The sequence below is a fragment of the Halyomorpha halys genome, unplaced genomic scaffold (assembly GCF_000696795.3).
Source record: "Halyomorpha halys isolate HHAL.00 unplaced genomic scaffold, Hhal_1.1 Scaffold94.1, whole genome shotgun sequence".
In the NCBI taxonomy this organism is placed as follows: domain Eukaryota; kingdom Metazoa; phylum Arthropoda; class Insecta; order Hemiptera; family Pentatomidae; genus Halyomorpha; species Halyomorpha halys.
Genome location: NW_027114465.1, coordinates 652,026 through 676,234, shown reverse-complemented (window position 1 = coordinate 676,234; position 24,209 = coordinate 652,026). Strand labels below are relative to the sequence as shown.

General features: G+C 31.0%; 2 protein-coding genes across 3 annotated transcripts in view; both read left to right on the top strand.

Annotated features, from left to right (window-relative positions):
- Positions 1–17,402, top strand: part of BRWD3 (bromodomain and WD repeat-containing protein) — a 28,529-nt gene extending 11,127 nt beyond the window's left edge. The window contains exons 19-31 of one of the 2 annotated variants that reach the window (XM_014415192.2): positions 1,777–1,977; positions 2,357–2,561; positions 2,636–2,797; positions 3,801–4,045; positions 5,823–5,974; positions 6,326–6,559; positions 7,679–7,859; positions 10,416–10,527; positions 12,278–12,379; positions 13,446–13,526; positions 13,622–13,711; positions 14,803–14,958; positions 16,471–17,402. In XM_014415192.2, the coding sequence (XP_014270678.1) occupies positions 1,777–1,977; positions 2,357–2,561; positions 2,636–2,797; positions 3,801–4,045; positions 5,823–5,974; positions 6,326–6,559; positions 7,679–7,859; positions 10,416–10,527; positions 12,278–12,379; positions 13,446–13,526; positions 13,622–13,711; positions 14,803–14,958; positions 16,471–17,186 (2,637 nt within the window). In that variant the 3' untranslated portion in view covers positions 17,187–17,402. The remainder of the gene's footprint in view (positions 1–1,776; positions 1,978–2,356; positions 2,562–2,635; positions 2,798–3,800; positions 4,046–5,822; positions 5,975–6,325; positions 6,560–7,678; positions 7,860–10,415; positions 10,528–12,277; positions 12,380–13,445; positions 13,527–13,621; positions 13,712–14,802; positions 14,959–16,470) is intronic. The other variant, XM_014415193.2, reaches the window with a different exon arrangement.
- A 1,703-nt stretch (positions 17,403–19,105) lies between these two features.
- On the top strand, positions 19,106–21,639 carry LOC106677333 (cAMP and cAMP-inhibited cGMP 3',5'-cyclic phosphodiesterase 10A). The gene has a single exon (XM_014415191.2). It carries the CDS (start codon positions 19,419–19,421, stop codon positions 21,615–21,617), a length of 2,199 nt encoding a protein of 732 aa, XP_014270677.1. The 5' UTR covers positions 19,106–19,418; the 3' UTR covers positions 21,618–21,639.
- The last annotated feature ends 2,570 nt before the right edge of the window (positions 21,640–24,209 follow it).

Sequence of the window (24,209 nt, the reverse complement as noted above, 5' to 3'; positions counted from 1 at the left end):
ATTCAAGAATAAGCTGATTGGATAAATACATTTGGTTGCATACATAGGTAACGACTTAAATCATCATGGTTAAATAAAGTTATTTAAATTTTATTTGGCTAAATATTACATTTCACACATCATATAATGCTTATTTAAATTAAAAGAAAAAATATATATAAAAAAAATTTACTTTTCAAAATCCTTAGGGCGCTGTTTTTCTTTTTGAATAAGAAGCCACGTTATGCATCTGTAAAGAACATTAGGTAGGGTAATAGTTTTGTAAGTTCTAGCTTTTAAGTTTCTGGATAGAAGGCACAAGCTATGCAATTTCAAAATTGAAAAATAAAAAGTGTTCCCGCCTTTAACCTTTCTTTTATTTAGTGATATATCTATAACATCATATCTATAACATTGAAATTGTCATGTTACTACTACTAATCATATATTTTGTTTTATTGTTATTTATTTCTTAATATTATAGGGTCGTTACTGGATGAGTTCTGATTAATATAATGAGATGTAGTGAAATATCTCTTGTTAAAATTCTTTATTTTAATAAATCATTAACAATGTTTCGGGTTTCCTATCGGGTTTTCCTAGAGTGAAATTCTTTCGTTGCTCTTACGGTCAGACTGGCTAATTACTAAAGCAATCAGCTCACGATACTTACCTGGCGTGGGGGTTGTCGTGATCGCAAAGGTGATTCTCCTAGAGTGAAATTCTTTCGTTCATTTTATTTCATGGTACTTATTTTGATTGAAACCTTGTTCCTTACTAGATTTTATCAATGTCACTCACTCACTGTTGGGCGCTACAGTCCTTGTAGGACCTGGGCCTCTGCCACCATTCTTCCCCATGCCTCGCAGTCTCCAGCGAGACTCCACAAAAAAGTGAATAAATAAAAAAGAGAAAGGAAACAATGTAAAATAATTAAGAATGATATAATAGTTAAGATACATATTTACAATTATATTAATTTACAATTTTATGGGGTCTGAATGGATAAGAAATGATTGAACAGACGAGATTTACATGTCGGGAGGGTATTAGAACGACGAATGTTAGAAGGAATAGAGTTCCATAAGGATGAGGCTCGGATAATAAAAGATCTATCGAAAGCAGCGGTTCGGTGCGCCCTTGTGTATAAATCTGAAGACCGTGAACCGGTATTGCGGGAACGAATAGAGGATTTGAATTAAAGGAGCTCGGAGATGTATGATGGACGTTATAATGAAGGTTATAATGAGTATTGTTAATTAAATTGCTCTATAAGATAGGTGTATTTTTTGAGAATATGAGAAAAATATTTTCAGATTTCAGAAAGCTATGAATAATAATCATTACCATGTCCTTTTAATACTTGAAATGTTGAATACCTCTAAAGTAGTGGTTCCCAACCGGGATTCCACCAGCCTCATTTATTAATTATAATAATTAATTCCTATTAACTTAGGAATGGGAATGGGAACCACGTGAACTCAACACAGTTTTGAAGCTTATCATCTCAGATTACATTTCATAGGTTTTATATAAGTATCTTAGTCTTTCTTAGCTTTTGTTGAAAATACATTTGACCCTCAATTTGTATCTGATGAAAATATAGGGGTTCCACCATTCATCTGCTTCTACCGAAATGGTTCCACCGCCATAAAAGGTTGTGAACCACTACTCTAAAGGCTTGATTTTCATATTTTTAAAAATATATATATACTTATATATATATAATTTAATTTATTAACAATCATGTGTGTTTTAGGCAAGATTTTTTTTTTTAATTGTTTATTTATTTTCTAGCAAGAAATTCCTGAACTTTACCGTCCTTCCGAATGGCTCGCTGAGGTTATTCCTAAAAAATTTCCTTATTATCCTCAAATGGGCGATGAAGTGATGTTTTTCGCTCAGGGATATGAATTATATATTAAAGCAGTTCAAGACAAAAAATTTTATGAATTGGCAAAATCTCAGTTGCGACCTTGGGGAAATATTCAGTTAAAGGTAATTGCTTCTGGTAAAAATTATTTAGTGAATATCAAACATAAAAATTATCATGGTAATTTTATGTAGAATCTTTTAATTGTTGACTCCATTTTTTACATACTGGAATTTTTAAAAAAATTTAAAATACTGAGGGTAATTTCTCAGTTTGTACAATTTATTTATGATTTATGTTTCTGCCTTTTTATTGATCACAGAAGTATAACCATTAGTCTTAAAACAGTACTTTCTTGTCAAGTACTGAACCCAAGATCCAAAACCCTTCATGGGTTTTAGTGACAGGTTTATTTATTTATTTTCTTAATATGATAGAAGGTATTTTCATTATGTATGTGATTATTTAATTTTACCTAAAGTTAATATTTTTGCTGTTTAATAGGAGCCTGAGCTTGTGAAAGTGATAGGAATTAAGTATGAACTCCGTCCGCCTCGCCTTTGTTGTTTGAGGTTAGCTGTGATGAAAGAAAATGGTCGCTTAGCTGGTGACAGGTTCACTATTAAATACCATGATATTCCTGATGTTATTGATTTTTTTGTCTTAAAGCAAACATATGATGTAGCAATGGCCAGAAATTGGAAAATTGGTAAGTTTAATTTCTCTAATAATGAATCAATTGTTTTCTTTTATGTTATGTTAATTTATGCTTGATTTATGCAGGCGATAGATTTCGAAGTATGATAGACGATGGATGGTGGTGGGGATTAATAGAAGCAAGAAGGCCCAATGCCAATTCTCCTTTTCTCTGTCACCGCATAAGGTGGGACAATGGTGAAACGGAAGATATGAGTCCATGGGATATGGAACCAGTTGACCCAAATCGTAAGTTATCCATACTGTTATGTTAATATTTCTGTATTTATATTATGGTTCCAATATATTTCATTTAATTTTTTCCTACTTGAATTATTAATTCTTTTTATTTATTTTGCACAAGTAGTTTCTATATTAATATAATAATATTTTAAAATTTTACTATAACTATAATGATCATGCTATTAATTTTCCTCTGAAAAAAAGCAATCTGGTTCAATTTCCAAGCCATGTCATAATAATGATTTATCAAGGTAAAAAAAAATATCACTGCATTGAACCATGAAGGGTCATGGGTTCAGTATTTTGTTAGGAATTACTGTTTCTAGACTAATAGTTGTGCGAAAAGGTGATGTGTTTAAGATCACACTAAACTTCCAGGTTTTTCTCTGGAGGTTGGTTGGTTGATTGGTTGTTTAGAAACTAAGGCATAAAATCTATTGCTCGTCAACACCTGTATCTTATTCTTGTATTTATATAATAATAATAATAAATCAAAAAGGGGCCTGGCCTGATCTATCTTATGTATCTGAGAACCATTATTTCTGAAGTTAATTTAGTGGATTTGGAAACAAAAAAGTAGTTCAAAGCAACTCCTATGCTCTCCTGGATATAGTTTTTAGCATGAGTTAAAAACCTTATGTTTGTTGATATATCTATGGAGTCGATATTCTAGACATTGACTATGAGCTATTAATACTTCCTATCTACAAATAAAGAAACTTAACAAAAACTTTTTTTTTCTGATATTGCATGATTTACTTTTTTTTTATTTAATAATAAAGCTTGTCATACAGATTTTCATATTGCGATTAACTATGTATCATTGTGATTTCATTTAGTCCAGGTTGGTTTATTTATTTATTATATCAATATCCATTTTCATCTTCATACCCTCAAAACTTTTTAGATTCTGCTTGTAGTATTGATTATTCCCCTTTGTATTTATATTTCTCTATGTAAATTACAATTATTAATTTGTATCAGATTACAATCTAATGATTTCTTTCAGGAGAACCAGATCATGGAGGATCAGTTCCTGTGCTAGCTGAAGAAATTGCAGCTATTTTGTACCATCCTAGAGGAGATGAGTGGCCTGGAGGAGATAGGGATGCCTCTTGTAGAACAACTATTGCAGGTCTTGAAGAAGTCATGGGATTATCAATTGCCGAACCTTTTCTTGCACCCGTAGACATCAATATTTATAAATCATATGCGTACATTGTGGAATTCCCTATAGATCTCTCAACTATTAAGGTACTTGATGTATACTTTATTATACTAATTAAAACTTAACAGCATTGTTCAAATTTTTATTATATATAGGTGTGAAAATAAGTTTCTGCTGTTTTCTATCAAAAATTAAAAATTTATTGTGAAAGAATGGTATATTACCTTTTATTCAGAGTACTGTCCATCAGTAGCCACTATATTTTCCTAGCTTTCTAGCAATATTCTGATACCACATGAGAAAAACTCTTCATCTTTTAAAGCTACCCATTGGTTGACCCAATATTTGGTCTTTTCATACGATACAAAGAGCTGCTCAGACAGAGCATGTGGCATCGTCTGGAACAAGTGGTAATCAGAAGGGACAATTCCTGGTGAGGTAAGAGTTCCCAGTCAGGTGTTTCCAAATAGGTTTTGACTGGCACCGCATGGGGATGAGCATTGTCATTTAGGAGAATAATTTTGTCATGGCTGGGGTAATAATTGATGTGTATTCCCCTGTATGCTTGGCTCAGTTTAAATCTGTAGTAATGGTTTCTCTTGGTTTAAGTAACTCATAATATAAGACCCCAAGCTGATGGTTTCGCTCAGTTTAAGTAATTAATAATATATGACACTGCTGAATACATAGCATAATTTTTTTCCATGAATATTTGGTTGGGCTGCCAATGTTGAAGAATAGCCCGATGTTCCATGATTTTCTCTTCTTTGGGTTATAGAATGAGAAAAAAAAAACTTGATTATTGTTTGAAAGCAACATTTCACTCATGTATGAAATTGGTGTTCAATATCTCTAGGTTTCGATTTATATGTATATGTAACCCAATTTCCTGGTTTTTTAAACAATGTGAAACTGCTTTCTAATATAAATGCTATTTCTTTTTACATAGAGGACAAATATTCCTCCAATAATACTTCCAATTCTGTACCTTCATATACTTTGATGTTCCACTATGTTATTTGTCTTCTGCATCAAACCCACCGTTTTAAACATTTGGTACCACTCAACTTCTCTTGTTTAAAGCAGCCTCACCTTATGCTTCTACAAGCAATCAATGGGTCTCAGCTGCTGTTTTCTCCAATTAAAAAAGTAAATCAAAAGTTCCTGCAATTGATGCTAATTTAGCACAGAACTTGATATTTTCACATGAAAAAATTAGTTATGCTGATACGGAGTAACTATTACTTCATATATTGTTACTTGATGATCAAACTTATGATATTACCTTTAACAGCAATTTTTTCTAAATCTGTTAATTTTTTTCTTATTTATATGTTCTTATGTTTATTTAAATTGCCTTTTCTTAACCTAATTTTGCATTTATTTATTATTTAAACTGAAAACTATCTTTAGATATTTTTATTATTACTCTGTCATGTGGTAAATGGTTAGAGACAGGATCAGGGGTTTTTGATTTTGTAGCTCAATATCCTGAGTGCATTACCATTAAGGAACAGGTTATCTTTATTGTTGTTAAGTCTAAAAAAATGTAAGTCTAATATATGTATATTAGAAGGAAATAAGCCAAAATAAATAAAATATATGTACAAGTAATAATTTTGAAGCAATGATAAAACAAATAAACTATATATCTTTAGTCTTTTCACAGATTTCTTTGGCTTTTTAATGGTTTTGTTTTTAATCATTGGTATTATCATTTTGAAAATTATATCAATTAATTAATAGTTTGCTTTAAAATTGTTAGCATAACTATGTACATATGAGTACGTGTGTTGTTATATTTTAAGTAAAATGTGGAAGGAGAATTATTTGTGTTTATGTGTGTATATATATATGTTTTAGGCAAGATTTGAGAGTAGATTTTATAGAAGATTAACTGCAGCACAGTTCGATATTAGGTACTTGGCTACTAATGCTGAAAAGTATAATGAATCTCACAGTATAATTGTGAAACATGCTCGTATCGTTACTGATCTTTGTTTACGTATTTGCAAGTAAGTTGAATTATGAGTATATATCGTTTGTTTTTTTTTTAACTATTTCTTTTATTTATTTTTTTAAAATTTATTTAAAACTTAATCAATTATTCTAAAATAGTAAATCAATTTACACATTTCCATCTTTTCCAGTAAATTTGAGGATGTTTAAATAATTTAATGGAAAACCTTAACTCCAATTCACACTTTAAATAGATTTTTTTTTCATTTTATTTTAGAAAAATTTGTGGAGGAATTTCCCAACTGAACCCACATTCTTCACATTATAACTCTACTAGTTCATTTCATTTTCCTGTTGATTGTCAACAGCTTATATGTGTTATATTATATTATAATTTTATTTTATAGGGAAATCGGTTATGTTGATGTCCCTCAGCTTTATAGGCAGCTATTAGATGGCTATGAAAGCTCAAATAGTGAAGATGAACATGGTGGGCCTTCAACTTCGAGAAGAGAAAGAGCTGCAGCAAACCGTTCACTTAGAGCTCTCAGGCGTGCAAATCACCAACAACCAGATTGGAGAAGAGATTGCAGGCAGCTCTTGGAAGTTCTATGGAATTGCCAAGATTCTGAACCATTTAGGTAATTCTATTAGTTGAAATTCACTGGGATTTAGTCTTCTAAATTATTATTAAATAAAAAAGAAAATTTATTAAATCCACCTATTTTTAAATAAAAGTCACAATAAAGGCACCCTTTTGATTTCCACAGCACAGCATTTAGGGTATAAGAAATCCAGAGAAGTTTTAGGATTGTAATTTGTTACCTAACTCCTTGAATTCCTGCCTTGTAGAGCTCAATAAATAACAGTTGATTCAAAACTTTCGTTTATTTATGTATTTGGCTAAATAAAGAACTTAATATTCTAAATATCTAATTTTGTCTACAGAGGGTAGTTTGTGATGTAGATAGAAAAACCTTTTAGTGCATTAAATAAGTATCAGTGTTGCGGATTTAATTATCATTATTATTTATTTACTATATCAACCGTAATATTTAAGGAGTTAGCTATTTAAATCACTCGCTGGATGTTTGGTTTTAACAAATTAGGAAGTTTATTTTCATAGGCATTTTCTAAAAAAGTTTTTATTTTATTTATTAAAATGCATTTGTCTACTATTAGCTTTTAGTAAGTAAGGAAAGGAATTGAAAATATTTTCCCTTTGAGTTTTCAAGTAGCCATGCTACAATAAAGTTTTTAATTAAGGTGCCTTATTACTTCATGATGTGAATGACTACTTATAACTTTTATGAATGAATATGCCACATTTTCTGATATAAAAAGGTTTGAATTAACCTTTGAGCTAGAAGGAAAGTTTAATAATCATCTTTTTGTGAAGAAGAATATAAAGCAGACTTCAAACAAAAAAATGAATGAAAATTGGTTCTATAAATTATTTACCTGTATTATGGCCAACTAAGAAGCATGAACTCAACTGCCTCTGTACTCAGAGTTTTTTAGTATTTTTTCTCTAATCTATTTGATCATGTTATACACAGCTACAAACAATTCAAGTAGACCACATATTGCTCCGTTGGTTTTCATTGCCAAATTTTTAAAAATGTGGTCTTTAATCCTGAATAGGAAGTAATTAGGTTTAATCACACAGATTATACGTTTCTCTGAAACGATTGGATCTAATTGATTATTGAAATTATCATAATTTAGGATTAATGTATAAATGTATCAAATGATTACAGAGAGCCTGTCGATAGAATTGAACATCCTGACTATGATAAGATTATAGACACACCCATGGACCTGGGGACAGTGAGAGAAGAACTTATTGGTGAAAATTACTCTTCTCCGATTGAATTTTGCAAGGATATCAGGATGATCTTTAGTAATTCCAGAAGTTACAACACTAATAAAAGATCTAAGGTATATCAAATTTGAGTTATTTTATTTCAGTGTGTAAATGAATTTGAGAAAATATTAATCTATGTTTCATATGATCATTCAATACATAACTTATTATAGATTAGTATAAAATGAGAGTCTTCCCAATATAAGTCTACCTGTTACCCTTTCGCCTATCAATAGGGCTCTTTCTTATTTTGCTTTCATCAAGAGTCAGATGCCTTTTCAATCATCTCCATCCTTACGTCTCAGCTTGTGTTCTTTAAGTCCATCAATTTAATAAGTTTGCTGCCATTACTGGTTTTCATTGACAACTGCCAAGATTTGGAATGCTCTTATGACATAGTTAAAGAATTTTGTAAAAAAAAAAATTGTCTTTTTGCCTTTTCTCTTATTTTGACAACTTAATTCGAAATCATTTTAAAATTGAATATTAAATTTTAAACTATTATCATTGGTTAAAGAAGTGGAATTATGGACTATAATTAGGTTGCTGGTAAAATGATTATTTGAATCAATTTTTTAATTAATAGATGAACTGAAGCACATTAAATCAAGGAAGAAAATCATAAAGATAATGACCTTTATGTATAAAAAATATATTAGAGTAACATATGTATATATAAACAATGAAATGAATATATGATATAAAAAGAGAAAACATTAATTGTATAGATGAATGGAATATGGTCCGGGTGCGGTCAAAAAAACTCAAATAGTAAATAATTATACTATTTTTATTGAGCCAACGTTTCGCCCCACGTTACTGGGCTTTGTCAGGGCTGTTTTGACGGAAGTCAAAGACAGACTGAGATCAGTCTTAGTCAGACTTCCGTCAAAACAGCCCTGCAACGTGGGGCGAAACGTTGGCTCAATAAAAATAGTATAATTATTTACTATTTGAGTTTTTTGGACCGCACCTGGACCATATTCCATTCATCTATACAATTAATGTTTTCTCTTTTTATATCATACATTCATTTCATTGTTTATATATACGTATGTTACTCTTATATATTTTTTATACATAAAGGTCGTTATCTTTATGATTTTCTTCCTTGATTTAATGTGCTGAGTTTTTTTTACCACACCCAGACCATATTCCATTCATCTATACACATGGTCAATCATCAATAATCTTCCATTAATTGTATATAATCGAACAGAAAATATATTCATTAAATTTATAATGAGTATAAAATGTAAGTTAAACGGAGTTACTAATTAGATGTAATAAACTTGGAAAGGCATGTCCTGAAGATCGGTGTTGACCCGTGGTCATCTAAATTGGATGAAGAGGAAAATGTTTTCTATCCCTCTTGTCCAGAATAAGTGAAGGCATCCTGTGGAAGTAATTGCTGCTTCCTACTGCAGTTTATATTATTGACTCAAAGCAAATTGGCCTACAAGTATGAAGTTCCTCTTGATGCTTCACCAGTATTTAACTGAAAAAGGTTAGATTCTAATGGGAAGTTGGAGGAGTGGGGGATGCTACTGGCTTCTTGATCTCTCTGACAAATGTTTTGGGCAATAAGAACAGGTGTTTGCAGTAGTCAGATATTTACTCATGATTGCATTAAGATGAGCCAATATACAAAGACCTGTGAACAAATCATACTTTTTAAATCCTTAAATGGCTAAGAGAAGAAGATGGTCAGGGGTGCGGTCAGAAGAAAAAACAAATAAACAACAGATTATTTATTTGTGCCGATGTTTTGACATGATTTTCAGGTCTTCATCAGGGCTATAAAACAAAACAAAGATAGCAACCGTCATTCAGAGAAAAAATAAAAATAAAATAAATAATAGACTCACAGATTTGGAAATTTACATAACAGTGAAATGTAAAAACTGTTTTTACAGTTTAGCCAGAATTTCGTGCCTATAACTGTAAGTTCTTTTCTCTTGTATCTTATATTTCTTACTTTCATCATTTTCTATTCTCCATATATTTCTTCTTCTCCCTGCTGTCCATTCTTAATTTAACTAATTTTTGTACCAATCTATACTACTACAAGGTTTTTTATTTTACTCAGCAATATAACTTTCTTATCCACTGTATCATTTATTTATTACTCACATTTATATCTATATAAATAATAATGTTATCAATCTACTACTGTCTTACTCCATAGTTATTAATCAACTAGTTTATATTTTCATTTCATTGTTATGTATATTTCCAAATCTGTTAGTCTATTATTTATTTTTATTTTTTCTCTGAATGACGGTTGCTATCTCTTTTTTGTTTTATAGCCCTGATGAAGACCTGAAAATCATGTCGAAACATGGGGACAAATAAATAATCTGTTGTTTATTTGTGTTTTTTTGTCCCCCGTGAAAATAAAAATTTATATTATAATTGATAAATAGACTATATTAGTTACAAACAATACTTATTATATTGAATACAAATTTTAAAACAATGGTAAGTTATATTTATTTTGATGATTTAATTAAATATTGAGATGTTCTTCTAGATCATGACCAGTTTAAAGGAAATTCAACAAATAAATTTAATCTTGATTAACACAATCTTGATAAGTCACTGGTGACTAAATCTATTTGTATTTTCAGGTATATGTAATGACTGTAAGGTTAGCTGCTATGGCCGAAGAACACATGAAGAGAATAATTAATGATTGGAAAGCTGCTTGTCGTAAACAAAACAAGAATAATAAACTCAATGGTAACTATCTCCATATAATTCATTATGTATTTTTTATTGTAAATAGATACTTAATAACTTACTATTTAAACTGTAATGTGTAAAAATGCTGGAATATAGCTAAATTAAATTAATATGCTATTAAAAAAAAAGTTTGGTAGGTTCCCTCCCCCCTATCAGATATAATAAAGATATTTGTTATTTATGCTACATATAATAAATGTGTTAATTAATGTGCAAAGTGAATCTCTTTTCAGTGTTTACTATTGTATAACTCTAGAGGCAGTAGTTTTATGTAAAAAGGGCTCTAGCTAAATTTTGCTATATAACTTTATTTTCTACAGTTTTCAAAATAGTTTCCACTGCACCAAATACACTTCTTCATCCTCTTAAACCACAATCCTTCCACGTTTCTTCTGTGATTTGGGCATACTCAGCTTCCCAAGCTTTCTTATCTCTTATCTGAGGGAAAACAGTAACTGTTTAACTGTAGGGTGGATGCTTCAACAATTTTGTTTCAGTGCTAGCCAAATATTCGATCTAAACTATGGAACAATGTACTGGAGCATTATCATGATAAAGGAACCACAAACCTGTTCCTGAGTTTGGCTGAAATTTCTGGAAAGCTTGGCCCACCTTAGGGAGACATTTCTCAATGTATCACTTGCCTGTGACAGTCTTCTGCCTTTCTAGCACCACACACTTGAAAACATAGCTCACATTAAAAAATATCACCACCATTCTTTTATTCTTCCTTTTTAAGAAATGTGGATTTCTCGACAGTGATGGGAATATCCTCATCTCCCACACTACACACTAACTCATTACCCACACTTTGCTCCGGGTTTCATCACATGTCACTATACTGTTTACATTTGAGGCTTTTCCATTTTTGAGGTTCTTCATTATTTCATTGCAGCTATAGGGCACCCAGGTTCCTAACTTAAACATGATCACACTAAATGCTTCAAATTGCTAGTGCATTATCGCCCAAGGACTCCTCAAGTTGATGGTAGGTCACTCTCCTGTCTGCCTCAAGCAATTTCCAAACAGCATTTATATTTTCTTCAGTTATCAAAGGAGTTGGACAACCTAATCTTTGACCATCTTCAAACTCAAAATTTTCCTCTTTCAATCTCCTAGTGCTACCTGAATATCATAATTTGTTATGGACAATCCTATCCAAGCACAGGCAGCATTTCCTTTTAACATTAATCCACAATTAACGCACATGAAAAGTTCAAGCATAAAATCGCTCTGTATTCAACTTTAGACTAGTACAGTTATACTGACACCTTTCATTAATAAATAAATAAAGCCGCCCATAGCTCAGTGGTTAAGTCACAGTCTTACCAGTTTGATATCTATTGGGCATTGACTTTTTTTATTGAGTGGCGGTCCTACAAAATGAAAAACTTTGACCCCCAACCATGATTAGACAGTATAGGACTCCAATGGGAGTCTTGGCCGAAAAAAAAAAAAAAAAAATTACTCAAATATTTATCTTGTATAGTATATTTTGACAATGACCTGCACATTTACTATATTAAAAAATATGTTTTGTACTGAAATCATCATAAAATTTTGTCCCAAAACAAAACAACTTTTTGACCTTCTTACAGATAAAACGCATAGATTTCCTTTTGAACTTTATTGGCAAAAAAATAAATTTTCAAGTTTTACAAAAAAATATTTGTTTTTACTTAAAATTAATTATTGTTTATAAAACATAGCTTCGGTTTAGCGTAATTAATACTGTAATGTTCAATAGGAATGAGAAAACGAAGGACGGTTAAATATTCTGATGACTGTGAACATTCCAATGATAATAGTTCATCTGGAAGTGAACATCACAGTGTCAAAAGTAGTAAAGGTAATTAATTTTAAATGTTTATTAATATATTTAAATCAGTATTAAGTAAATATATGAATGAGCATTTATAAAGTGTTATCGGTTCATTATTAATCTGATGAAGCATGGACTGATTCATTTCCAAGGACAAAAATCATCGAATAGAAACCTGTTCCATCATCACTTCAAGTTAAGCTGATGCTGTACGTTGCTCATGTAGAAAATAACAGCAACATTTTCATTTATACAGAACTAGAAGCTAACATTAACTTTCTTATCTAATTTTTATGAAAATTATAAACATTTTTAAGTATTTGTTGTGTATGTACTCTGACTAGGGGTGACAGCAGTGCATGTTGGAACCTTGATCCCAGAGCGCCTGGTTTGGAACGTTGTAAGTTTGATTCCCACCTGAGGCAGTTAACATTTATTTCTCGTAGCTACCAGGTTTTGGCAAAAAGGACTACTAGTCCCACTTGCCTGACTAGTTCCCTCCACCAGATACGAATGTACTGTAACCAGTCAAAATCAATTGTGTATTGATTATACATATTTATTGTAGGTACTTAAATTGCATTTACACATTTCTGATTTCTGACATACAAGCAATATCACAACTTTGAGAAAGTTCGACAGTGCTTGTCTACACGCTGATAGTAAACCTAACCTGTCTAACAGTTCAACTTGGGAATGAATGATAGAAACTGATGATTAAATATAATAAATACTAATTTTAAACATAAATAATAACTAATAGGAAACATGCAAGCCAAATATAAGGTTATTAGGTACAATAGTTTGTTGTCAAGGAATCTACATGTGGTTGGTAGTTTTTAAGAATTCACAGGTGAGACTGATAGTACTACTAACTATCAAGCAAATTCTCTTGGTATGACAGTAGTGTCACAACAGTAAAAACCAAAGTTGAAGGATGTTAATGGCTACGACAGTTGTCACTGACACCATCACTATAGCTATAGAAACTGGGCTTTATATTAATCTGTAAACTGATATTTAATGCACACACATGGAATATATTAAAATTTCACAATTCTTTATTATACAATCTTAATGTTTGTTGTTATAGGAAAATATCAGACGAGATCACGGAATAATATAAAAATTCAAGAAATGTCTGAAGACGAAGGATCTGATAATGAAACCAGAGGTAAAACTGATTTAAACCTAAATAATACTGTTAGTTAAATACTGCTAGATGAAAAATTAATTCAAAATATTGACTTTGCATTATTTTTTTTTAAGTTGTAAGACCGTTGCGGTTAAAAGTGAACAATTTCAAGAAATTCAATGCAGTGAGTTGGTCAGATAGAGATACCCCTTCTTCTTCCAGTGGTAAGTTCTCATCACTATGTATGTACAAATATTATAAGGGTAGTCCTGTTGGCAAAGCACTTCACTCCTAACTCCTTTGCTCGCTTTAAAGAAAATTTATTTTCTGTTCCATTAGAGGTGGATAAACTGTAGGCTACAAGAAAACCTTTGGATGGGAAAGGCACATCTAATGTCTATAAATTAGGTAACTAATTCTTCCATAGGTTTGGTAAAAACCTCACTGTTAAATGTGATTCTTGCTATATGCATCTTGGTCAAGGAACATTACTTTTGTAGAAGCCTAGTCCCCATACTAATCAGAACGATACAGGTTTTATAAATTAGAGAAGATAATACATATTCAAAAGATATCAGGGCCTTTTGTTATCATGTGTTATGTTCAGTTTTGATAATTCTGTTTTTCTCTGTTATTATATTGTCTATGTATTGTAGTGGTTGTGTGAGTGCCAGATTCCTTCCCTATCAATACCACCAATTTCTCTACCTTATATATCAAGCAATAAGATTATAATTTGTTAAATCTAAAAAGGAGTCATTTAGGTTGCCAACTATGCATTTATTCCTAACAATACATTGTTTCGGTGTCTAGGAGCCGTTTTCATGTTTCTGTCATGCGTCATTAGTTTTATTAGCTGAATATCATGAATTTAGATAGAGCATCCTCATCATGCTGAAACTTGCTTCTGACATTTACTTAGAAGATGCACCTGCTCTGCTGGTTGCATAAAAGTGTGACAGTCACATGCTTTAATAAACAAATTCCACTTTTAAAGCATTGAATTTTCGGCTTATCAATTTTCAACATATAGAGTTTTGACTGCAAATAAATTGCTTAGATATGATTTGTATAGTATTGCTAATATTTCCTTTTATAGATTCTGTGTGTGTAAAAATAGACTCAGATAATAGATGATGTATTAGGGTAGCTCATAGGTGGCACTGAAGTAAGTAAAAAGAATAACTCATGAAAGTTATTGCAATTTTAGTGATTTTTGAAAACAAAAATTATTTTTTTAATTCCAAAAAAATTTGTATTAAATGAAATAATCATATTTTATACTTTAGTCCAATGATAAATTTATCACTTTTAGCTTCCCAACGACAACTGAGAAGAATTAAAGACATTTCCTACGCTGAAAATGATAACGATTCTTCCTCCATATCGTCATCTTCTTGCAATGAGGATAGCAACCGTGATCTATCTCAGGAGACTGACCATGTGGAGAAAGAAGAGACAACGTTGAAATGTAAGATATATTCTTCTATTTCTGCTCATAGTTGAATTGATTACTCTTTCAACGTATAAACTTTTTAGAGATGTTACTGTTTGTTTTTCATTCCAACATACAAGGCATTGAGAATCAGAGTTTACCAACCTCTTTCTGACTGTAATTTTACATAAAACATTTTGATTTTAATATAATTTTTATCAAACTGCTTTAAATCAGTTTCAGAATAATCCATACATTTCAGTTAGCTTTGGCAGATTGAAACAAGCCATTTGTTCCACTCCAACTTGAGATGCAAGACAGTAGTCCAATGTGTTAAAACTCCTGAATGGTTTCAAAATTAATGAAATTCTTTTTCAAGACTAGAGATGGGATGAGATACAATGCTTTAACTCTTCAAACTCAATTTTTAAAAAATTGTGGGATAGTCCACTCAGGTTCTCAATGCACCATATTCCCTTGTCTTACCTGACTTTTAGGTTTAATATTTAGCAAATCTGTAAGTTCTAACTTTTACATTACATCTCATTCATTTTTTTTGTACTTAAGTGAATTTATGTGAGTTTTAGGAAGTACAGTATAATCAACAGTTTTTTAATGTTCATACTTTATTTTATTCTTAAGCCTTGACAGCTGAACTTCATTCTTATCAGCCCTGATGAAGCTCTGCAAAGTGGGGCTTAACGTTACAATAAATAGTTTTCTGTTACTATTTTGATACCTTTATTGACTCCCACTCGGACTATCTTCCTCCAATTTCATTAGGTCACCTATCTTCTTCCTATTTGATTTAATATTTTTGTCTTACATAATTCTAGAAAAAAAACTTTAGAAATGAAACTGATCCTCCCACTTTTCAAAGAGGTTTCACTTCTTTTCTAAACAAACAATTTCTACCTTATAATTTGCTGTTAAGCTTTCAGTTTTAACTGTTATTCAGGATTATATGGCATGTTACTTTTTATGTATTCATTCATAGATAGAATTTTTTATTTAGTACATTTACTTTTTTTTTATTTTAGGATTTTCCACTTAAAGCAGTGGGGTTCCTTAACCTAAATTCTGTAGTCTCCTAGGCTATAAGGCCCATTCCTCCCTTTGGCTGTGTCCCATAAAGAATTCTTTCATTCCCTTGTTTTAGGTTTTCTTAAACTACCTCTGCCATCTATTTTCCCAGAGTGTACGTCCTTTGAAGACCATCCTTCAGGCATTCTTTTTAAATGTTCATATCATTTTAGGCATTTTTCCCCAATCTCTCCCAGAATATTTTTTACAAGATCTTTATGTATACAATATCACATATATACATTAGCATGTAATTGTAGAGATCAAAATAAATTATATTTTTGAATTCTATGTTAAAAATCTATTTAAAATTTTCATTTTAAATTTATAATATTTCATTTTATCGGAACAACCTGTAATATGAGCCTTATTGTTACTAAAATGGATAAAAATAACTGAAGTTATTTAGTCGTAATGATTCTTTAAGTTGTGTTGTAAAAATAATACCTCAAATTTTGTTTTTAGGGACTTTAAATGGTCATGTTCGAGTTATAAAGCCTTTGAGAACTGCTCCTCCTGCCAATAAACAAAGTGATAGCGAAGATGGTAACGTTGAAAATGGTATCGAGGTTGAAGAGTATTCTGATGAAGTAATTGAAGAAGAATCAGAAAACGTTCCTTGTATAGAAACTGACAATGAGGCTGAAAATGAAGACTGTGATAATTCTACTATTAATCTTGTAACCTATAGTAATAATTCAGTTGTAAATAATAACACCAATAACAATGGAATCAGCCACGATTCTGGCACTACAAGCAGTGAAGGATATGAAAATAAGCAAGACACTGATGATAATTATGATATTGAAGAGCAGGATGATCAAACAGATGAAGAATCAAGCCGTTCAAGGAGGGGTCACAAAAGAAAGAAGTCGACTGGAACAGATTCAAGTGAAACTTACAGCCCTAGATTGAGTAAAGACGTAACACCTAGTAGGAGGTCGATGCGAGCCAGAAAGCCAGTCAAAAGGCCAAATTATGTAACTGATAGTGACAGTGATAGTCAATCTCAAAGCGGAAACCACAATAATAGGCCAATGCGATCAGTTATTAGAAAACATTATAGAGAGAGTGTTGAAAGCAGTGGAGATTCTTCTCAGGAAAAACCAAAAATTAGTATTAGTAGTCGAGGTAGAGTACGAAAAATTACTGCAAGAGCCAGGGCATTCCTTAGGGATTAGCGGTACCTCATCTATTATTCCTAATTTATATTTAACTTGCTCCGACAAAATATCTAATTAAAAAAAAAAACTCTAGTCTTTCCAAGTAAATAAAGCAATATCATCGATAATGTATATGGAAAATAAAAGCTTAATCAGAATGGACTTCAGTATCTTGATGATACAATAGTAAGGGAAATAATTCTTTTAAATAAAGTAATTTTTATTTATTTATTACCCGCTTATATTTATTTTGGCATTATGTTTATTTCTTCATGAACTTTTTGGAGATTTATTTCCTTCTAGTCTTCTGTTTTTCCTAATTTTTTTTTTTTTTTTTTTTTTTGCAATTGGTTTCATGTATTTTTAGCAGTAAAATTGATTCACTAGGTAACTTATAAGATAATAAATGGAACTATTTTGTGTAACTTTGTAAATAAAAAACGACCATATTTGTATAAATGTAATATATTTGTAAATGCTATTTTATTATATTATATATATTTTAAGTGTATAATAAAGCATACAATAAAAAATTTGTTCTATTTTCATAGTAACTCTTCCCAAAGCACTACTACAATGGCATAAATACAAATAACTTTATGGTATCATGTTATAATCAACAAAACTGATCAACCATTTTATCATTGTGTGTGAAGTCGACCATTTTTGAATAGTGCTTCAAAACCAGTATCATTTTCAATTTAGTTTTATAAGAACCACAGAAAATGCATTATAAATCTGACAACTGCTTATTATTTGTGCTAAGTGATGATGCATTATGGAACATTGGTGATTATTTTATTTGGGAAATAATTTTAGGCATTGGATCAATTATACATAAGAAAAAATTATCAGTTTAATTTACAAAGAGATTTGCTGCTGAATCTCTAATAAATGCATCTGGATAATTTTTGAGCTCAACTTTAAAAAAAGTTCAGTTGTCAAAAATGATAAAATTAGAAATTCTATGACTTAAAATCTATTCTATTATGTGTCCCTCCTCAAACTCTAAATTCATACTTTCAAAATTGTAGAATTCACAAATCAAATATAAAAAAGATCTATCTACTCCAGGATGATCTTAGCCTTATAGGCGAATCTTGCACAACAATCTCTAAATATGGTTAATTATTGATTCCGAAGGTTGGGGAAATGCTTTAAATAATTAAAACGCGGAGAGCATAAATATTCTTTTATTGGTAGATAAAAAACAGTACTAACTGAGCACAACCGTGGGGATGCATTACAACTACTCCCTCACACCCCTTTGGTTTGTATCCAAAAACCATCGACGGGTCGGCCATAAACTTTTCGATGACTTCAAGGGCCACTTTATTGTATCGAGTTATTTTCTAGAAAACGGCTCCAACGATTTTGATTAAACTCATGATGCTAATGTTTCAGTTCTTTAATGCCAGACCGGTCTTATAATTTACCTCTAAAATACCTTTAATTTTGTTTATTTGAATTGATTGACTATTTTACATTTTATCTATTAATAGACAATGAAAGGATTTGTTAATTAACTTGAGGAAATAAGATTATCTTAGGCGTATTATATATCATTGAAAATCCAAATATTTTAGAAAAAACAACATTTCACATAAGTCGTATAAGGTAATGGAGAAAGACGAAAAACATCAAAATGAAACATTTGTTGTGAGGTTGACTACGGACGCATGCGCAATGAGTTCATTCTGATAATTTTTCGTCACCGCATTTAAGTATCTGATTCTTAGTTTTATCATTCCACTTAACCTATCAACTTACGAGCCTTTCAGTTCCGTAAAATCATTCTTAAATTTTCAATATTGATTCTATAAAATTGAACCTTAAATCATCCGTTAACTCTTATATTTCTGGCATACTTTTGCAAAGAAAAAATTTGCTAGGAGAAATACTTTACCGAAAACTGTTGAAATTGAGGTTAATCGAATTGTCAACTGAAAAGCTCATTATAAATAAGTATAACAATATATAGTAATACAAGAAAGTATTGCCTCAATGACTAATGAATAAATATCTGGTGTGAAACTCGCGAAGAATAATTTTAACTCATACGCGGTGTGGCAAGTGAAAGTTGTGTGAAGCGCCCACCACACCAGGTTTTTAATATAAAATTTGAATCATATGTATTTAATTAAACGCACTCGAATATTCCAAACTTGAATTTAAAAAAAGAAATCTAAATTAATCTATTGATCTCATAATATAAAATCAAAGAAAAGATTAGCTTCTGAATCAAGCAAAATGAGCTGGAGTAGCTACTCTTTAAATACTTATTTGTCCAAAACACCTCATAATATCGAAGAGGTTGAAAAAAAATTGAAAACGTTTAAAACATTCACAACTAAAGATATTACAAGATTGATTGGTGACGGGTGGGCGTTACTAGAAGAAGTCGCTGAAGCTCTAGAGACTATTACTATATCCTCCAGCTTCAACATTTACGTTGTCAAAGAAAAATCTAACACACTCCATCAGTGGGTCAACGGTCGTATGTCATATATACATTATGATATCAAACCCGGTAGTATATTGGCAGCTTATTCAGCTTATACAAAAAAACTACAAGTAGCTGATTCACAAACCTCCGATAACTGCTTTCCCCTGGGCATAGGGAGGAATACCGAAACACATGTACTGTCGTTACCAGTTGTCACCCCCAACGATATAGTATTAGCAGTAATCGACCTTTATAGAGACTTGAACGGAGAGAAATTTAGCGAAGAAGATCTGCTAATAGGACTCACCATAACCAATTGGTTAGGAGCTGCTTATGCAAAGTATTCTTGTTCACAGAAAATTCTTAAGGAAAACAATCTCCATCAAACTATGTTCAAGATTCTAACAGATTTCTTTAAAGTTAATGGTGATATTGATAATTTGATCGATAGTATTGCCATGTTTATTAAAAACAAGATGAAAATAAGCAGATTCAAGTTTTATCGATTTGTGAAGGATAGGCAACACTGGGCTTACTTGTACAACGAAGTGAAACCGAACAAATTAGTAAGAAGTGAAAAAGCTATACGAGTTAATAACAGTTCTGGCTTGATTGCAATAGTCCTCAAGGAGCCTCAAAATTTAAATTTGAACACTAATGATCTAGATGACCAATACTCTTCTTATCTAGCTAAATTAAAAAGTGATGCGATTGATTATATTCTGTTGGTTCCTATAATAAGACGCGGCTTTGTGTTGGGTGTTATGGAATTGATTAATAAGTTAAATGGAAAAGCGTTCACGAAGGGAGATGAAGATTTTTTGGAAAATGTTTCCAAATACTATTCATTAGCTCTTCATTGCACAAATGTTCTATTAAAGCATAAGCGAGTAAAAGAACAGCTAAAAGATGGAAAGAAATTATTGTTATTTATGTTAGAACCTTGCGAACACGATTTTAATGAAGTGATGGACCTATGGAGTAATACTAAATTAAAGCCTGTTCCAAAGTATTTAATGTCCTTCTCATACTATCCCTGGCAAGCAGAGGAACTCGAAATAATAGAACAGACTCTTATTATTTTTAACCATGCCATCAAAGATGTTTTTGAAAATGATGAAAATATGATTCGTTTTGTTATGATGTCGAAAAAAATGTATAGGAAAAACCATTATCATAATTATGAGCATGCTTTCAATGTTATGCATTTTGTTGTCAACATTAGAGAGACTGTACGACCTGTTTTAACAGAATTGGAATGGAAAGCAATAGTCATAGGAGCATTTTGTCATGATATGGATCACCCAGGAATCACAAATAATTTTTTAAAAGCAACTTCACACTGCTTGGTAGAGCTTTATCAAGAATCCGTACTAGAAAACCACCACTCTTACGTGGCTCATCTCTTGATTACAGAATTGAATTTATTTGCAAAGTTTTCAAAGGAAGAATATAAGTTTATTATGAATGAAATCCACGAGATTATCATTGCTACAGATCTGGCAGTGTACTTTAAGCAGAGTCAAGTCATTACTTCAATTATTACCAATAATTCTTTCTCATGGTTTAATGTAGAACACATGAGACTGCTGAAAAATTTGATGATCACCACTTCTGATTTATCCGGTCAATGGAAGCCTTGCGAAATAACCGTCAAAGTGACTATGAATCTTTATAGGGAGTTTTATTTACAGGGAGACAGGGAAAAAGCTCTTGGTCTCAAACCTATTTCGATGATGGATCGAGATTTAAAAAAGGCTGTGCCTACCGACCAATTAAATTTTATTATGCTCATTTGTGTTCCGTGTGCTGATATGTTGTTGAAATTTTTACCACAACTATTTCCAATTTTTACGCATGTTTTGGATGTTCTTAACTACTGGTTGGACCAGAAAAGGAAATTAGGATTTCGTAATAAAGATGAGGAAGTAGAAGATGAAGCTCGTATGAGCCGAGTACATGAAAGCATCAGTAATATTAGATACAGATCAAATATGTTTTAATAAAGATACAATGCCTGATTTATATATTTATGAATTCAGTAAAGCACAATCAGTTTCAGAAAGGGTTAGGAAGTTATTAAGATATATGGAAGTTTCGAGTGGTAAAAATTTCAAGAAAATTCAGACAGACAGTTAAAGAGTGTAACTTAGAGGCTGATAAGACAGCTTAGTAACCTCGAGTCAGTAACTACACCGTACAAGGACAATCTAAAACTATAAAAATGAATTTAGGGAACAATTCCACTTTTCGGCATTATACACCAACCCTAGACTGTCCATAACACTAAAAACAATAGTTTTGGATCAATGAAGTTATTGTCAAGTACAGCAGGCATTATAAAATAAGAGAATAACAATGGAAAAAACCGTCTGCCAAGTACAGTGGTTACCAAACTGAGTGCCATAAGTGTATGCTATGTGTTCCCAAGCGAATGCCAGTTCCCCGTGGCTGTATTTAACATTTAATTTTACAATGATTTTTCAACGTAGAAGTAGAAACCATTTATAAAAAAAGTGGTAAAAATCATCATCTCCTAGTCTAGGCTACGTTTACCAATCGTAGGCCATTTAGGCTTAGGATTAAATACATAATTTAGAAATAATGATTAGACAAATGTGAGTTTGAAGGACTGCGGTCAAGTAGAATAAAAATAGTTTTCAACTATTTATTTATTGTTCGAATCAGGGTTACTCTGATGAGTGGAGATTTAAACAAAGGATTTCCATTTTCAAGTTCATTAAACCTTTGTTTACATTTCCACACATCAGAACAAGCCCTGGTGAAGATCTACATTGTGGGTTGAAACGTCAGCAAACGATAAATACTTGAAAAATATTTTTATTCCTTTTGACCACAGTCCTGACCATCACCTTCAAAATAATTTAGAAATGTTCAATGTTTTATGGCTTATCTCATAATAATTAATTGTCAATCAAATTTTCTACAATATGAAACCAACATTAGCTCTGTACGATCACTACTTCCTAATAATTAAATTTTCACAAATTCACGATGTACTTCAACAAGTTAAATAATTGCAGAATTGTCTCTTACTTTGTAAAATATTGTAAAACAAATTCTAGATAGTCGTGTACAATGAATTTTAATTTTAAATAAATTTAATTGCAACACAAAACGAAATGTTTAGGCTGAAAGGTTCTTTTAAAAATTATGGAACAGTTTTTTTTAATTTGTATTTTTCTCAAAATCCAGTTTTCATATATTTTGGATTATCTGTCATTTTGAAGAGCTTAAATACCCTTTTAGATGCTGAAATGATAACTAATTAAATTTACTTCAAGTTGCTCATTTTGTCAAAATAACTGAAGATTATGAAATTGTTCGACTTTTTTGAGAAAATTATCAAGATGTATTTTAGAAATTAATGATTGATTACACAAAGTTTTCTGTCAGGCACATAGTTGGAGATATTTTGTAAAAATTAAGCAGCAAGTTAAATCCGAAATATAGCCCTAGTTTCTACAAAAACAAACTTTATGAGTAACAAATGGAGATATGGATTATTATTTGGTATATAATAATACCAAAATATCCAACAACTGAGTAGAAAGGTCAAATATTTCATTTAATTCTCCTATGAGAATTGTAAGAACTTGAAGTCTGAATAACAACTATCACATAAATAATTACTTGGAAATGTACAAAAATATATTCTTTAATAATTTTATATTTCAGCTGGGCAACAAGTTCATGGAAGGATTATAAGGAACAACATATTTCACTGCAGAGGTGTTAAAAAATTATTATTCACATTTTTTTTATTGTTATTTTTACTATTTCAAATTGTATCTCCCTCCATTAATTATCAAATTAATAAGAGCATAAAGAAATATATAATCATTCGCCATTTGGATGGTGCTGTTCTCTTGTGGTACCACTTGGAACTAATATTTTCCCTCTTCTTGATTTGTGCTGCTATCTAAAGATAATTAGTTAAACTATTATTTTAATATTGTTTAAATTCTAAATTGACATTTAATTTTTTTTTTTGTTTTATTGATCGGAGTTGAAATAATGTGTAATCTTTCAATCGTATTTATTTATGCCTGTTATTAATTAGTTATTATTTACTATGGATGAAAAATTGTATATTCCTTTATAATCTTGTTAACTAATTAAACTTGGGAGATAAAATGTAAAATAGAAAAATGTCAATAAGGTATTTTTATTTAAAATATATTATTATCTGTTTATGATAAAATAGTTCTATCTTTCTTTGAATTTGTGTTGCATTGTTATGAAAGATCTGTTAGAAACTCACTAATAATATAATAATTTAATTCTGATTGAAGTACTAAGTTCTAAATTAACAACTTACATAGAAAGTTAGGCCTTAAACTTGTTTCATGAGACCATGTACACCATAAAAATAAGATGGTTACGACATGTTGAGAGGATGTCGATGAAAGGACACCCAAAAAGATGGTTTATGCCAAACCAGATAGAAAATGGAAAAGAGGACGTCCCCTGACAAGATGGCTGGATGATGTGGAGGAGGATTTGAAGCTTTAGAATGTTGACAGATGGAAGGAGAAAGTTAGAGACTGTGTAGATTGGTTGGCTGAGGTGAA

Coding starts and splice junctions, on each gene's coding strand:
- LOC106677333 (XM_014415191.2), top strand. CDS start 19,419: ATGAGCTGGAGTAGCTACTCTTTAAATACTTATTTGTCCAAAACACCT.